At 39.3% G+C, this 16,672-nt stretch overlaps 1 protein-coding gene across 2 annotated transcripts in view; it reads right to left on the bottom strand.

Annotated features, from left to right (window-relative positions):
* The window catches only part of TMPRSS7 (transmembrane protease, serine 7), a 41,629-nt gene extending 25,250 nt beyond the window's left edge, over positions 1–16,379 (bottom strand). Inside the window, exons 1-7 of one of the 2 annotated variants that reach the window (XM_011932769.1) lie at positions 16,248–16,379; positions 13,929–14,059; positions 11,353–11,420; positions 9,695–9,885; positions 7,668–7,896; positions 5,652–5,782; positions 4,824–4,936 (exon numbers count right to left, since the gene is read on the bottom strand). In XM_011932769.1, the coding sequence (XP_011788159.1) occupies positions 4,824–4,936; positions 5,652–5,782; positions 7,668–7,896; positions 9,695–9,885; positions 11,353–11,420; positions 13,929–14,021 (825 nt within the window). In that variant the 5' untranslated portion in view covers positions 14,022–14,059; positions 16,248–16,379. Of the gene's footprint in view, positions 1–4,823; positions 4,937–5,651; positions 5,783–7,667; positions 7,897–8,629; positions 8,669–9,694; positions 9,889–11,352; positions 11,421–12,914; positions 13,000–13,928; positions 14,060–16,247 lie in introns of those variants that run through there. The other variant, XM_011932770.1, reaches the window with a different exon arrangement.
* Between the last annotated feature and the right edge of the window lie 293 nt (positions 16,380–16,672).

The raw sequence follows: 16,672 nt of genomic DNA, 5'->3' as shown, positions 1-16,672 counted from the left end.
TATAGAGACAGAGTTTCACCACATTGCCCAGGCTGGTCTCGAACTCCTGGGCTCAAGTGATCCACCCGCCTCAGCCTCCAAAAGTGTTGGGATTACAGGCGTGAGCCACTGTGCCTAGCCGGCATTGCCCACTTCTCTCTTTGTATTTCCACTTGTTTTTGATTTATGAGTATTAATGCTGTTTCATTTGCTGCATAAACAATTGACGTAATTAGATCTTACGGATCATCGTCTTTATTGTTACAGATTGCTTTTTGTCTCGTACTTGCAAATCAGGGATGTCGTTGCCCTGATTTCAGTGTTGCCTGGTACTAAGATTGTAAGCTCTGCATTTTGTTGTTTATACTTGCCTGATAATTGCCCATCCTTTTTGTTCAGCCTTATTGAGTTGCTTTTTAGTTCATTTTGTCTTTTGAAAATAACATAAAGTTCAGTTTTAGGTAATACTTTGTAATTCAATCTTATTGTCTTTTTCTTTAGGTGAATTTTACCCATTACTTGTATTGCTCTGAAAGATGTTAGGTTTTAGTTATGTCATCGTATTATATGTTATGCTCTGTGTGCGTGTGCGCGCGCGCGCAAATGTTTGCGTGTTTCCCATGAGCATTTGAATAGGGTAAACCACCCCTCACCACCTACCTTTGAGGGAGAATCAATCAGGTACTTTATGTTTCTCACTTAAACATCACAACAACCCTGTTGTGCAGGTAGTGTGAATCCCATTGCACAGAAGAAAAAACCAAGACTAACCAAGATAAGTAACTTTCCCAAGGTTAAAAACTGGAGCCCACAGATTCAAACCAGCCCTGCATGCCTCTGAAGGTCACCCTTTTCCTGGTGTAACAGGCTGCTTGGATACCAACATGGGGGGCTCAATCGGAAAGGGATTGTCTTATGTTTACCGAAAACCCAGGACTCATGAGAACACATATCAATTTTTTTAAGTCTTCTCATCTGGTTATTTCTTCACATAAAAAATAAGCACACTGAGAGATAGTAAATATGTTAAGTAACTAATGTAAATCTTATAATGTAAGAACATCTTCCAGTGTAGTCTTCTACAAGAAGCTCGGTTAGGCATTTTCACTGTATTCCAAAGCTTCAAAATAGAAATGGATTTATATGCAACACTACCTTCCAATCCACAGAGTTCCTCCATAGTGAAAAGAAATGAGTCCCCTTGCACACTGATTCCACTAATACAGGATTGCACACAATTCTACATTTGCATACAGATTGGCCAAGAGGCGTTACTTACATTAACCTCCTTGACAAACAGAGGGGTGACATTTAGTTTCACAATGCATTGCAAGCTATTTCAACAAATGAACAAAAAATAAGTCCACTATTATATGTTCTGTGTTCTCTGCTTCTGTTCCCTATCCTCTGCCTTTGCGTTGGGAACTGGACCTGTAATATTTAAATATTTCTCTGGTCAGTGATGGTGATAGGATACAAGAGGCCATATCTTTCAGCCACCCCTAATTTGCCAAGGATCGTGTATACACAACCCAAGAGCCTACCTCAGATGGGCAGTGAAAATTTCTGTGGTAAAACTGATTGCATATTTCCTTCACAGAAGCAGGGAGTGGGGATCCCTTCTGGGGAATCTTGTGCATTTCCTAAGTGATATAAGGAAGTGACTTACATGGCCCATAGAAATCCATGCTTCTGCCTGGTGGACCTAAATTGGATGGTGCTGTGCTGATGACTTTTGTGATAAAACGATTCAAAGCACTGCTCCATTTTCCTGTTCTAAGATTCTACAACAAAATGTGTTGGAATACAAAAAGAAGGGAGGAGGTAGATGTTCAGCTAAGTGATTGTTAAGAAACGTAGGGAAGCAGAACATCTTTAGAAACCCAGAAAAGGAGAAGGGGCTGAATTTAATATGGAAAAGGCATGATTCCTTCTAGTCCTACCTGGGTCGCTTTCTGTTTGAGTGATCTCTAGCAAATGATTTGACCCATCTCTTTTTCCACACCTATAAAATGTGCTAAGAATGTATCTTCTATATTAGAGGTGTGCTTTGAAGGGCAAATAAAAATATGTTGCCAAAAACACTGAAGTGCTAAACAAATATAGACAACATAATATAAACTCAACACCCTTTTTCGGTTATACTTATTTGTTCCATGTTCCCCTGTAGTCTGTAAGCCCCATGAGAACAAGGACTTTATCTTGCTACTAGGCATCCTCATGTAGAGACTGACACGTGGCAGACATTTAATAAGCATTGTTGAGTGGACAAGAGAGCTTGAGAGAAGAATCAGATGGACTTTAAGCTGTAGCAGGAGTTAATCCTTCTCAGATAAATAAGACCTTAACACTCAGCTGAAAGTGAGTTTGCAAAGGGAGTTGATTGCTCTTCAGTAAATTTCAAAATGGAACCAGACACAAAGATGGATTGAGGAGAATATAAACTAACTTTTGTGTAAAAAACTTTTATCATGATGAGTCAATATTTTTGTTACTTAAGTCATCTAGCTCTTAGTTATTTTTTAATAAATTCAAAGCTATTTCACAGGTGAAAAAAGTCAATATGTTTTACACTGATTTCCATTCACAGTAACATGCCCTCATGTTTTCAAAGCTTTCTGAAAAGGAACAGCTTTATTTAACCTTCACACTGAGGAGAACAAACTTGCTCTCTGAGAGATGACCACAGCTAACACGTTGGTCCTGGTGTTTCCCGCCTCCTTTCTCCCGCTCCTCACTTGAGCACTGGGATGCCCTTTTCCTTACAAAGCCTTTTTTTTTCTTCAGCATTTCTCACCCCCAACCCCTAGCAAAACAGTAAATGATCCAATATTCTTATTCACACCCTGACTAAAAGTCCCAACAAAGTTTTAAATTTTTCATTTTAAGGCTATGGATTATTAAGAAGTCAACCTTTATTTTATCTCAAAGGAATTTCAAACATTTGGCAGAGCTTTTGTGAATGGCACTGTCTTCTGCTATCACATGAACTCAAGAAGGTAAATCTGCTTTGTGGAGAGACTGAAGAAATGGAGATATGTTTCCTTTCCCTTTTCCTTCCCTAATCCGTTTTTTCATCTCCTCTTTTCCTCTCCTCCTCAGACTCACTGCTCATCTGAGGCCCTGCATTTCTGCTGTCCTGAAGCCTTGAGAATCTGGCAGTGAGCAAGGGTCCAGCACCTTTATCTCTTAACTACTTTGGACATATTTGTAATAACGATTTTTTTTTTTAATTTAAGGATACATGCCATCAGGGTATTGACACCAACTTACAGGTTTGGGTAGAGTAATGAAATTATTTTAACTATTATGACTATGCACAAAAAAATATATATGTGTTAAGCACCCTCCTGCCTCAGAGTCCCTGGCTCAGCTATTCCCTTTGCTTGCAGCATTCTTATCCTGGTATTTACAAGGTTAGTACCCTCATCTTTCAGGTTTATCTGCAAATGTCCCCTTGTCAGCAAGACTTTCCCTGACCATCCTATTTAAGATAACAAACACCTAACTTGCTATCCTTCACATCTCCCACTGCCAACTCAAAGTATAGAGCCCCCTTCCCTGCTTATTTTTCTCCATAGCATTTTATCATTATGAGACATATTATGCATATTTAACTTGTTTGTTTATTACTTGCCTTCCCCTACTGGAAGGTAAGCTCCATGAGAGCAGGGCTGCTGCTGTGTGTTTGTGTGTCTGATTTCATGGATCCCCCGTGTCCGGAATCATGCCTGAGTGCCTGGCCCCTAGTAGTCATTCAATAATACATTGAATAAATGCAAACAACATACTGCTTGCCATTTACATCTAATTTATCTAATTGCTATGCCACACAACAATGAGTTTATATGTATATCCTGAATGAACAAAGGTGACACTTTGCCCTGTCTCCATGTGATATTATAGGTAGAGAAAGAAAAAACAGTTTACTAAGACTTTTTTTTTTAAAAAAAAAGCATAAATGCCTTATCTAGCACCAGAGGGAGAGATAGATAGATAGATACATAGATGGATACATAGATAGATACATAGATATAGATAGATGATAGATAGATATAGATAGATAGACAGATAGATGATAGACAGATAATAGATAGATAGACAGATAGATATTTCTTATACATTTGCACTCTGGTTTGCTTATACAACTGAAATATAATACAGTTGTCCTTTGCTATCTGTGGAGGATTGGTTACAGGAACCCCACAGATACCAAAATTCTCAGATACTGAAGTATCTTATATAAAATTGTGTAGTATTTGCGTGTAATCTATGCACATCCTCTCCTATACTTTAAATCATCTCTAGATTACTTATAATACCTAATACAATTATATTCTATGTAAATAGTTGTTATATTGTATTGTTTTTATTTGTATTATTTTTTATTGTTGTATTTTATTGTGTGTGTTTGTAAAATTTTTTGATCTGTGATTGGTTTAATCCACAGATGCCAAACCTGCAGATACAGAGGGCTGACTGTATTGCCTAATCCAATGTTTTATTTTATTATTATTCCTATTACAATGCTAGTGATGAAGTAATTAAAAATGGATAAATGTGCTCTATCATAATAAAATAACTGTTTGAACCTTCAACAATGCCTTTGCATTTTCAACACAAACAAAATAAATTTAAGAAACAAGCTCCAGTCTGCTAAGAGTAGTTCATTTGTGGGCAGAGAGTTGAAATTACAGAAAAGTGTTGCGTTCTAAATAATATATTTCAATAATACTGAAATTTTAAGCAATATTCTTTTGTAATTAAAAATAAATGTAATGAAATTCATGTTATTAAAAATAGAGCAGTCATATTTTTCTAAGACACTGGTAGAACTAGGCTACCTGAAATTTCCAGGTACACTTGCATTTTGGAGGATAGTAGCTCGGGTAATATGGGCTTGAAATTTTCCCTTCAAAGCCAGTGATTTCTTTGACCAACACTGTGTTTTCACACTCTGAAAAAGATACCCAGTGACACACAATGATTCGCAGCTGTGAGATTATGGAAACATACACTTCATACATTCATTTAACTACTAATGCACACTTCCTTGATCGACAAGCTTTATACATTTCATAAACTTTGTTTTTTGTTTTGTTTTGTTTTGTTTGTTTTTCAGAAGAAAGAAATACCACCCTACAGATGTATAGCTAAAATACTTATTCTGAAATTCTATGTTTGTTTTCAAATCATATGTTGTAGCTGCAGATCTGCAAGATGCTATTACTTTCTTTAAAAACATAGTTCTGAACTCAGAGACACCAGCAACAGCTGAACAGCAACCCCTCCTCAGAGGCCTGAGTTCCATCCCTCATATTCTCTCTTCTACACTCTAAACTGTGCTAATCCCAACCTCTTTCCTTTGTTCACCCAGCCCTCGGGATAATAGTTACTTTCTGCACATGTTACATCCATGGTACCTTACATTTCTCTTCTTGTCCTATTCACCTTTTGACTAACCTTATTAACACCTTTACACTAAGTTAATAGTTCTTACAGAATTCATTCTGTCCAAATAACTAATATGGTCTCTCTCTTCTGACTGGACCGTTATTCAGAGTCCCAAACTAATAAAATTAATATTACAACACAGCCTCCAGAAAGTTAAGAATATGCTATCATAACAAATATTTCTAAAAGTGACTTCTGCATAACTGGGGAAGACTTACTTTGTTCTGGAATGACCTCAAAATATGCCCGGATTCCTGAGAGCCTCCGTATATGAGGAGACTTAAATGTCACCAACATGAGATTATTTGTAGAAACAAATGACATTAATGTTCTTGTGGGTTCACAAATTCTGAAAGCAGATAATAAAACAAAAGTACATGAATAATACATTATTTGAGAAATGAGTCTCCTGTTCGAGAAATGGGTCTCCATTCAAAATGATTCCACAGGTTTCCTGGGCCATCCATTCAATCCATCCACTCAGTTCTTGGGAATCTCTCCCAACCAGATCCTCATCCATTAGTAGCCACAGAGCACTACAGAGCCGGAAAAGGTAGATACATTTTTGTGTAGGAACCTCTACCAGAGAATTCTCTGGGATGCCTGTCACTGGATGCTCCTTGAGCAGAAATACGGTATAAAAGTAGTGTATCTAATGGCTAAGGTCCTGGACTCTGCCCTGAGGAAAACTGGATTCAAAAGTCAGCTCCATCGTGTAAATAGATGAAAGATGCCAGGCTTAAATCTTTGTAAGCACCAGTTTCTCTTCTATGCAATGGTAGTGTTACCAGAACAAAGGCCATGTGAGTTGTCCAGGTCCTTGGCATGTTAAACAAAGAATTGAGCAAAATGCATAAAGCAACAAAGGAATGAAACAGAAATGAGAAAGGAAAGCAGGGATTTATTAAAGCTCTCCACAGGGTGGGAGTGGGCCAGAGCAAGCGGTTCAAGGGCCCAGTTACAAAGTATTTGGGGTTTTAAGTACTCCTTGTGAGGTCCCTATCAGCTACACCTTATCTGGATGAAGGATTTGGTCCATGGCTAATTAAAGGTCGAGGTACATTGGTGCAGTATGCAGCTGAAGGAATGGCCTGGGCTTAGCCTGAGGCCAGTCAGGGTGCTTTCCCTTTCCACCTGAGAAGTGGTGGAAGCGGGAGGGTTGTAGGGTGATGGGGCTTTTCCTTTTGGTTTAGCTTTAGGAAGTTTACATTAATTGGGCTTAGGTTCCCTGCCCCCAGATCTTGTTGTTTCCCCTTGAATCAGCTTTAGGAAGTCAGCACTAATTGGCCTTAAGTTCCCTGCCTCCAGATCCTATTCTCCTGCCTCAGTAGTAATAATAATAGTATGCTCCTCATAGCATTGTGCTGAGGATTAAATGAGATAAGTAAATATGTCTGAAAGGATGAAAAGAAGCTGATAATGATGGAGGAATGGGCATCAGTGGCAAATTTACTTTTCACTGCATATTCTTACATATTAATATGCACATTCATCACCAAAATATAAATACCTACACACACACATAAGGCATTGTTACTTACATCCATAGACACGGTTAAAAATAATAGGATGATTTGTGTACCTTTTTAGCACAGTGAGTAATAAATACTTTCTTAATAAAGCCTAATTCATTATTAGTTTACCAAATATTAAGCACCCATAAATAAATATCTACTATTAAGTAAAAAATACTAGGGTATGTATATGTGTGTGTTATTACATATACATGAATGAAAGGATTTATACTAAAATATAACAGAAATTTGTTCTGAATAAGGAGATTGTAAAGTAATTGATACTCTTTCCTCTGACCTAATTTTCTACAATAAACATGTGTTATCTTTGTAATGAGAAAAGAATTTCATTGTTTACTAACGTGATGCAATCATCATAGGATATTTGTTCTCACACTGTTGAAACAGCAGACTTCATTTTTATTTCAATAAATGTAAAATTAAACAAAGTATCTGTTATATTTCAGGTATATTGGCTGAAGTTCTTGCTGTACTGACTTTGAGAGTATTTGCTACAAGTGGAAAACAAACATTGAGTCTGATAGGCTCTGGCGAGGGTACCAAAGTATAATGGATACTAAATAGGGCATGGGTCAGTCATCAACCTCATGTGTGCACACAAAAACTGTTTTTAAAAAAAATCCAGGGGGAACACAGATACTGTAAAACAGAGGTTGTAAAAAATCTTTTTAGCCGCCAAGAAGAGTACCTGCATCGTACCTGTACAAGATGCTGCTCCGGATGGGCAAAAGGGAGTCATAAATGGTCAGGGAGTCAGTGACACAGTTGTCAGCTTCGATTTGGATGGACTTGATTGAGAGACGAATCAGGTAGCCCACTATGGCCACCAGCTTGAAGTGACACATCAGCCTCCCTGAGGTTGCAGAAATCTCCAGCGGGTAGTGGAGAGACAGATGCTCTGCATAGAAGTACTGAGAGCAGCCTTTGTCTGTGGAGACAGCACCATTTTCCTTTCTTTTCTTTATTTTAGGAATGATTTTTCTAAAAAAAAGAAATCTTTATAGAAAAATAAAGAGCAAAAGAGGTCATGTGAAGGACATATGCTGCCTTTGCCAACCTAGGTCCACTTCCCTGCCTTCTGGTAACAGCTCTGCATTTTGCCTTTAGAAACTACCAGCACTCTGTCTATATAGTTTGGTTGGGGTTAAACTCACCCCTAGCTTCAGAGGTGGGCACATAACACAGGCTGGCCAATCAGAGTCAAAGAAGTCATTTCAAGAATAGGCATGTCAGTCAATCCAGACAATGAGAGTCAGCCCCAGGACTTCTGCAAGAGCAGTCAGGAAATACGTGGAGGTGGTTTCACCATGGTTGAGAAAATGATAAATTTTAAGTTTGGATCTGTTTGGTGGTCCTTGTTACAACCACAGTGAAAGGGCACAACTTGATAACGAAGTCTCCATAGAAGTAGGCAGAGATGCAGAGTTCTGATGATATTTTATTTTAGATCCTAGACTCAACCATGACTAATGCCAGCACATTCCATGTATGTCCCACTTACATGAGCCAGTCATGTTTCTTTTGTGCTTAAGCCAGTTTGAATGCACTTCTGTCACTTGCAATTAAAAGAGCACTGACAAATACCATCAATTAGAAAATGAAAATTACAGCCAAAAACAATATTAACATGGGAGGAGGGGGAACCACATGAAAGAATTTACCAGATCCTATGGTTGACGAGTAATCCGACCGAAGCCCAGCTGTATTGAAAAAGCACATAGACAAGAGCCTGAATCCCATCGTTTCATTTTGTTAGAATTTTGCTTAGTAAAAATTATTTTCAGTTCTTCTTTAAAAGCAATCAAACACATCTGGGATTTACTTTAAAATAATCCAGTGAGGATGAGGTAGTTGTTTAGGTATTTAGAGATCAAATAGAATAGTTGTGAGTGAGTTGATAGTTGTCAAAGCTGAGTAATGGGTGTATGAGAGTTCACTGTACTATTCTCTTTACGTCTGTATCCTTGAAATTGTAGTTGCAAGTTTCAAATATTTTCAAAGGTAAAAAAGCAACCAAACAAATATGATATTAGTCCTATATATGAAATAATACCTGGGATACAGAATTTTCTATGAGATTTTTCATTTATTTAACAAATATTTGTCAGTTACCTACCATATGCCTAGTGTATGTGTGTGTGTATATAATATAGATATTTATATATTTTTAAATACACAGAAATTTATGATATATTTATAACATATGTTCATATATGTATTTTATATATAAAATTTAAATCAAAACAGAAAACTATATAAATTTTGAGTTATGCAATCATTAAGCCATTTTACTATCAAGGCAAACAATGAAATTTGCATTAGAGGCTATGAAGCAAGCTGTTTTGGAGTGTTGGACAGCATTACACAGTAAAGGGACAGTTCCGTCTGGGCAAGTAAAGTAACAAGATAAACCTCAGCAAAATTCTTCCTTGTCTAGGTCTTTGTTCTTTGGGGACTTAGTTTGACAATGCATGAACTGAATAAGGGTAGGTAGAGGTACACAGTAATACATTCAATTTCATATGAATATTTTCCCCAAATCTATCTTTCAATCGCTGTATTTTTACTTTACTAACATAGCTCCAATGTCTTGAGTTAATCCTGCGCTCCTGGGATTGTGGGATAATCCCACATTGTAATGCTTCGTTACAATGTTCACTGTAATCATGGCAAGTATCCGGAGTGCTGCAAGAAGGAATGCTAAAGGAGAATTACCCAACAATCACCATTTAGTACCACAGAGTCCATGTCCACAGCCAGGCCCTGCAAGCTCCCCACAGAGGTCCGGTTTATGATGCTTGTCTGGATGGAGTCCTTCAAGATGGCGGCCACACAGTCTTCACAGAAGATGTGGCCTTTGGCGCGTGGCATGACAAACACAATCCAAAAGTGGACAAGAAGGCCACCTTTGTTGTTGCTGCTATAATGAAAAAAGAGAGATCGTCAGGGACCTCACAGGACTTTACAGAGAAGCAGTACCCAGCTGATAGATTCAAGGTAAGTCCAGTGAGCACATCCTTCAACTGAAGCTAGCTCCCTTCTTTAGGTAGTCATTGACTTCTGTTTATGAAGATTGGCAAAGGACAGCATCATGATAACATGTATATAATGTATTGAATACATGTATTCAGACTATTGTGTTGGATTCTAATCTAAAGCCATTACTGTATAGTTGCATCTCCATGGAGAATATGCTATTTCTAATGGATATCGATCAGTATTCACTGCCATTAAAATTTAAAACCGTGGCCGGGCGCGATGGCTCACGCCTGTAATCCCAGCACTTTGAGAGGCCGAGGCAGGCAGATTACCTGAGGTCAGGAGTTTGAGACCAGTCTGACTAACATGGTGAAACCCCGTCTCTACTAAAACTACAAAAATTAGCCAGGCATTGTGGCGGGTGCCTGTAGGCACAGCTACTCGGGAGGCTGAGCCGGAAGAATTGTTTGAACCCGGGAGGTGGAGGTTGCAGTGAGCTGAAATCATGCCATTGTCATTGTACTCCAGCCTGGGCAACAGAGTGAGACTCTGTCTCAAAAAAAAAAAAAAAAAAAAATTAAAACCATTATAATGTTTGATGCTCTGCCATGTCCGGGGACTGTGCTAAATCTACTTTATCCCATTTAATCTTTTGAGAAGGTCCTATTATTATTCCAATTGTATAGGTGAGAGAACTGAGGCCAAATACAACTCCAAGTCACATAGCTAGTAGCAGATCCAGTAATTAAGCCCAATTTGGTTTCCAGTCTGCCCCCAGAGCCTGAGCTCCTAATGGCATAAATACTGCCATGTTTTATGAAAGGAACATAACATGGTGTTCTGCAGTAAATGACTTGAGAAATGGAAGGTTAAGGAAACTAATCAAGTTGCTTTACTCCAAGGCTTCTCAGTGCTTTAATATGTCAAAGTGGATTGTGGATTGTGAATCTCTGCAGATATATTGGGAGTGGGTGGGGGTGGGATACAATATATGGTGCATAATTTTTTCTAAAAATTATTTCACCATGAATCCCCTTTTTTCTCAGAAGATCTCTATTGACCAATTTTTCACTGAACATTAAGAAATCATGGTCTGTGCTTTATTTTTGCCTCCACCCTCCACCCAATATGACAGACAAGTTTATGGCCATTTTGCACAGCAGCACTGCTATAGGGGTTCAGGATTCTAGCTATGGGGAGAAGGTCAGGATTTGGTAGATAAAGAGCAAAAACACAGCATGAAAGCAGGGCAGTGAGTTGAGTCACTAGTTGTGTTAATACAGTATGAATCCCCAACCACCTCCAAGAAGCTACTTAGGAATGGTGGAATCTCAGCCTTTTCATAGCCTTGAATGGAACTTAGAACAATGAACACAGAAATCCCAAAACGAGGGACATGCATTACCTGACATCTGCAACAACAGACTGCTCATAAAATCTGGAGAAGGCAGATGTTGTATAAACCAGGTTTATCTGAAAAAGAATAGTTGAGGTATCTGAAGTATTTCATACTTGACTTCCTTTTACAGTATCTTAAATGTTGTAGGCCCAAGCTCTGACAGCCAGCAAGAAGAAGTGCAAGTCTCAAAATAAAGGCCCCTAACTCTACACCCAGACGTTATTTCTTTTTCTTTTTTTTTTTTTTTTGAGACGGAGTCTCACTCTGTCGCCCAGGCTGGAGTGCAGTGGCCGGATCTCAGCTCACTGCAAGCTCCGCCTCCCGGGTTTACGGCATTCTCCTGCCTCAGCCTCCCGAGCAGATGGGACCACAGGCGCCCGCCACCTCGCCCGGCTAGTTTTTTGTATTTTTTAGTAGAGACGGGGTTTCACCGTGTTAGCCAGGATGGTCTCGATCTCCTGACCTCGTGATCCGCCCGTCTCGGCCTCCCAAAGTGCTGGGATTACAGGCTTGAGCCACCACGCCCGGCCTATTTCTTGAATTCAAATAAATTCTTCCTGCAACAATCTTGGGTGACTTACTTTCATTCTGCTATCTGTGAAAAATCAGTGACCCTCAGTCATTTATTGCTCTCTTTAAACTCAGACTTAACTTCTGTATTCTCCCCACTCCAAAGGTTAATTTTCTCCACAGTTAACAAATCAAACTCATTTAAGCACATTTTCATACTGCAGTATCTGACCCAACGTCTTTTCTATCAGGGCAGCAGCGTTGACTATATTCTTAAGGACACATTCTCATATTGGCCACTAGGGGGCGAGTGGTATCCACAGCCAGGTCTACCAGCCTCCTTCAGAACAAACTCTAGGGAAGGGCCTCAGCTCTTTTAAAACTTCATAATTGGATCTCAAAGGAGAGCTGTATTTCAATTGATTTACTTCTTGGCCCTCACCCAGCATTTCTAAAACCAAACTCACTCTCTTCTCCCAAGTCATTTTTTCTGGTATTCTCCTTCCTGCATAATTTGAAAACCACTACTTAATTGCCCAAGATTTAAAAAAAAAATTTTTTTAACCCTTAGAAATTGTAAAGTGTAGTGGAAGTAATATGAGCTATGAAATTTAAATTCACTGTGCAACACAGAACATGTTGCCTAAACCTGTTTAGGCGGGTTTTTTCTTTCTTTTTTGCCTATAAAGTGGGAATCGAAACACCCACCTCCTTGGGATAATTTGAGACATAATTGGTATACAGTCATATGCCACATGACATTTTGGTCAATGACAGACCACATATATGACAGTAGTCTCACAAGATTATGATGGAGCTGAGCGACTCCTATCATCTAGTGATTTGTGTTACAATGGCCTACACTGTTCAGTACAGTAACATGCCATCCAGGTTTGTGGCTTAGGAGCAGTAGGCTATACCATCTAGCCTGGGTGTGTCGTAGGCCGCTCCAGCTATGTATGTGTACACATACTCTACGATGTTTGTACAACAGTATCTCCATTGTTAAGCCACACAGGACTGTATAAATATTAGAGGCAAAGGGTTTAGTGACGCACCCAGTATGTAGAAGGCATTCAGTAAGTAAAAGCTGCTCTGAGCACTATTGTCTTTGATGTGCCCTCTCTCTCACCACCTTTCCTCCTTCTGCACAGCCAGTCATTGTGTCAAGGTCATCACTATGACAACCCTCTCCAGTACCGTGGAAATACAAATTGACTGCAACGTTCTAGTTGGTAATATGTGCCAAGAGCCATAAATACATACTTTTCTATTTGTCCAAGTAATTATACTTTTAGGAAACCACCTAAGGGAGTAATCGGAGATACTCACGAAGAATGTGGCAGCTTTGCTGTCACATTGTCTATAGCAAAAATTGGGAGCAGCCTAAACATCCAATAAATGAGGATTTGCTAACTTTGAGGCTATTGTAACTTACATTTTTTTTAAGACAAATTTACTTGCATAGAAGCATGCAATAGCATGCTAAGAGAAAATGTTAGTTTATAAAACTGAAAATAATATTCCAGTATTGCACTATTCTCTATGTCTGTGTATTTCAGAATAAAAAGGGGCTTTATCTCTGGTGATGACGTTAAAGAAGATGTTAGTTTTTAAAACATAATCATCTGAATTTTGCTAATTTTTATAATAAATATTTATTAGTTCTATAATGAGAAAGTTACTTTTTACAGTGAAGAGATTGCCAGTGCATCAAGGTTGAAATAAATGTGTACAATAATGGAATTAATCGGTATACATCTGACTTCAGAACTGGAAGGTATTTTAAAGGTCATCTGATTCCAATTCCTTTATTTTACGGTTGAGAAAAACTGAAGCTGAGAGAGCCATTCTTTTTTTTACATTGGAACGTGGGAGCAGGGGGAGAAATTCTATCTTATAGCCAAGATGTGCTAAATTTCATGTTTTCTTCTGACAGCTTCCTTTGTCTACCCTGCCCTCTACTTCCCTAAACCCTGCTCACCTCTGACACTTGTGGTCCCCTCCAGCTTCATCCCCCACCTCCCCGCAAATCCACTCTACCCTAACCCCTTCTACCCCCATCGCCTCACCACTTGCTGCACAGTCCGTGCCACTGAAAGAAATTCCCTGGACTCCTTTTGTTGGTATTCAGGAAGAAACTCAATGTTGGTGATGCGAAACATCCCAGCAAAGTAAAAAGCATCTTTGCTTTCTGTCTTACCTGTAAAATAGGAGAGAACGAGATTGGGAGGCTTTCCCATCTGTGTGACAGTAAGGAATTGTCTGAGTTATGTCAGTATGAGGCTCCTAAAATAATTTTATTTTAGGCAGCTACATACTAACTGGTTCAGAGCCTGTGAAGTTTTAAATGTAGGTAACAACATCTATTTCATCAACAGCAAATAACCGTATCTCAGAATATTCCTTCTGTCAGCTCTGGCAAATAGTTAAGAGCAAGATTAAAAGGATCTCAAGGCCCTTGTGTGTTACTTTTCTGTGGTCCATGTTTACCCCGCTTTATCATGATTTCTCTCTGTCTCCTTAATGGGCCCTCTGAAGGAATAAACAGTAATTTATTTTGATTCCTCAGCCCCGATGCAGGCAGTGCCTGGCTTAGCTTTGAAGCTCAATAAACATTTGAGGGAAGGAAGGGAGGGACAAAGTGGGTAGAAGGGGAGAGAAAGGGAGAAAGAAAGAGTGAGAAAGAGAGAGAGAATATTTCCTCTTAGCACAAGGCCCAGCACATGGAAATGTTAAATAAATGATGGCTGAATTAAAAAGAAGTTGCAACCACTGTGAGTGATAGGAAACAGCTTGCCTTCTAATATCCATTAGTCACTTTAGCCTCAGGAACTGTAGGGAGGCTGGGGAGGGGAGGAGGCAGCATGGGGTAAGGGGCAGGAGGCTTGAACTCCTGTCCTTGATTTGTTTTTTCAGGTAATGTGACCCTGGAGTGATCGCCTCGCCTCTAGGCCAGTCATATAAAACAGCAGTTGTTTTTTGGTTTTGGGGTTTTAAAATTTTTATCAGGGAAGTGCTTCCTAGATTTCTTTTTTTTTCTTTTTTTTTTTTTCTTTTGGTTGTGGACTCTAAAATTCAAATGAAAGCTATGACTTCTTTCCAGAAGCTCATACATCCTTCTCATATCAGTGAGTACTCTAGAGTCAGAACAACAATCATGCAAGAAAGATCAATTAATTTAGCATTAAATCAGACTACATTTACCTAACTCTTCAGCTCAGCCTAATGTATAAGATCCTCCGTAGTCTCCCTGTTTACCTGTCTCTGTCTACCTCCTTTCTCAAGGCCACCCTCCGTGCCCAGATTTCATGTATCAAAACTAACCTGTTTTCTATTGAAAAATTCTTACTGGTCCATACCAATCTCCCTTTGCTTGTACTGATCTGTTTCCATGAAGTGGCCTTCTCCGATTTTTATAAGCCAACAAACTACATCTGCACAAGGATGTTCTAAAACTTTTATAAACATACTAGGACAGTGCAAATGTGTCAGCTGGGGAACAGCAGAGAAACGACGGCAAATAAGCTGCTTTGTTCTGGGCTGAGGTTGTGCGTGTTTGTCTTAACAGCCCATTGACTTGACTTCCCCACCAGTTTCCTCAAGGACAGAGATCCTATCTCGCTCACCACTCTGCTCCCATGCCTACCCCAGGACCCAACACATAATGAGCAGTCTCAAGATGTATCAGATGAATGTTCAGGAACCAGTTCACGAACCCTTCTCTGGATGCCATCCCTGGGCAATTTAGATGTCTTTCCTCTGTCATCGCAAGATAATCACTTAAGTAAAAAGTTCAGCTCACACCTTCTCTCTAGCACTGAACTGTGAACTTTTTGAAAGTAGCAAATGCCTCTGTGAGCTTTCCGAAGGTAGGAGATGCATCATGGTGTGTTTGATGCCCTCCCTTCTGCCAAGCAAATCACAAGTCATCAATTTATGTGCATATAAGTGACCTGAACTGTTCAAGACAATATTCCTTCATTCTTTGCCTAAAAGTCTTCCCTTCCAATTAGATTTTCATATCTCTGAGAGTACATCTAGGGAAACTGTTTCTCTACCCATAACACTTCTGTCACCAAATGTGGGGGTGAGGGTGGGGGTTCTCCACACCAAGCAATTCTCCAATTCTTTGCAGACACCAACTGGATGTCCAATGATACAATTCAATTCTGACACCAGCTACCAAGAGTTCATGTCAGACCCCAAAGGTTAAAGGCACATTATCACGAGACCGCCCCCTACTGCAGATCCCAATCAGAAGTAGTAGGTCCCCAGGCTACCCACACTGCTGTCCAAATTGGCTACAAATTGGCTGTTCTCATAAAGCCCTCAGGTTTCATAATTTGCTATAGTGACTCACAGAACTCAGAGACTAACACTTTACTTACTATTACTTCTTTATTATAAAGGATACAGATGAGCAGTCAGATGAAGAAGTACCTAGGGCAAGGTCCAGAGGGGTCTCTAGAGTAGGAGTTTCTGTCTCTGTGGAGTTGGAGCATGCCACCCTCCCAGCAACTGGATATGTTCACCAACCTGGAAGCTCCTTGAACCCTGCCATTTAGGGTTTTTATAGAGTTCAATTTTAAATCATTTTCCATTCGTGATTAAGCTCAATCTTCAGCCCCCTCCTGAAAGTTACAATCCTTTCAGCATGTGGTTGGTTTCTCTGGTCACCTAGGGGCTTTCAGCCACCAGTCATTTTGTTAACATACAAAAAGACATTCTTAGAAGCTCTGTGTTAGGATCTAGGGACTATAATGAAATATTATAACAAAATGTATGTATATAAAACAAAAGATGCTCCTATCAC

The sequence above is a fragment of the Colobus angolensis genome, unplaced genomic scaffold, assembly GCF_000951035.1.
Source record: "Colobus angolensis palliatus isolate OR3802 unplaced genomic scaffold, Cang.pa_1.0 Scaffold98, whole genome shotgun sequence".
NCBI lineage: Eukaryota > Metazoa > Chordata > Mammalia > Primates > Cercopithecidae > Colobus > Colobus angolensis.
Note: the sequence above shows the minus strand (reverse complement) of the source record. Positions and strands in the feature narration are given on the sequence as shown.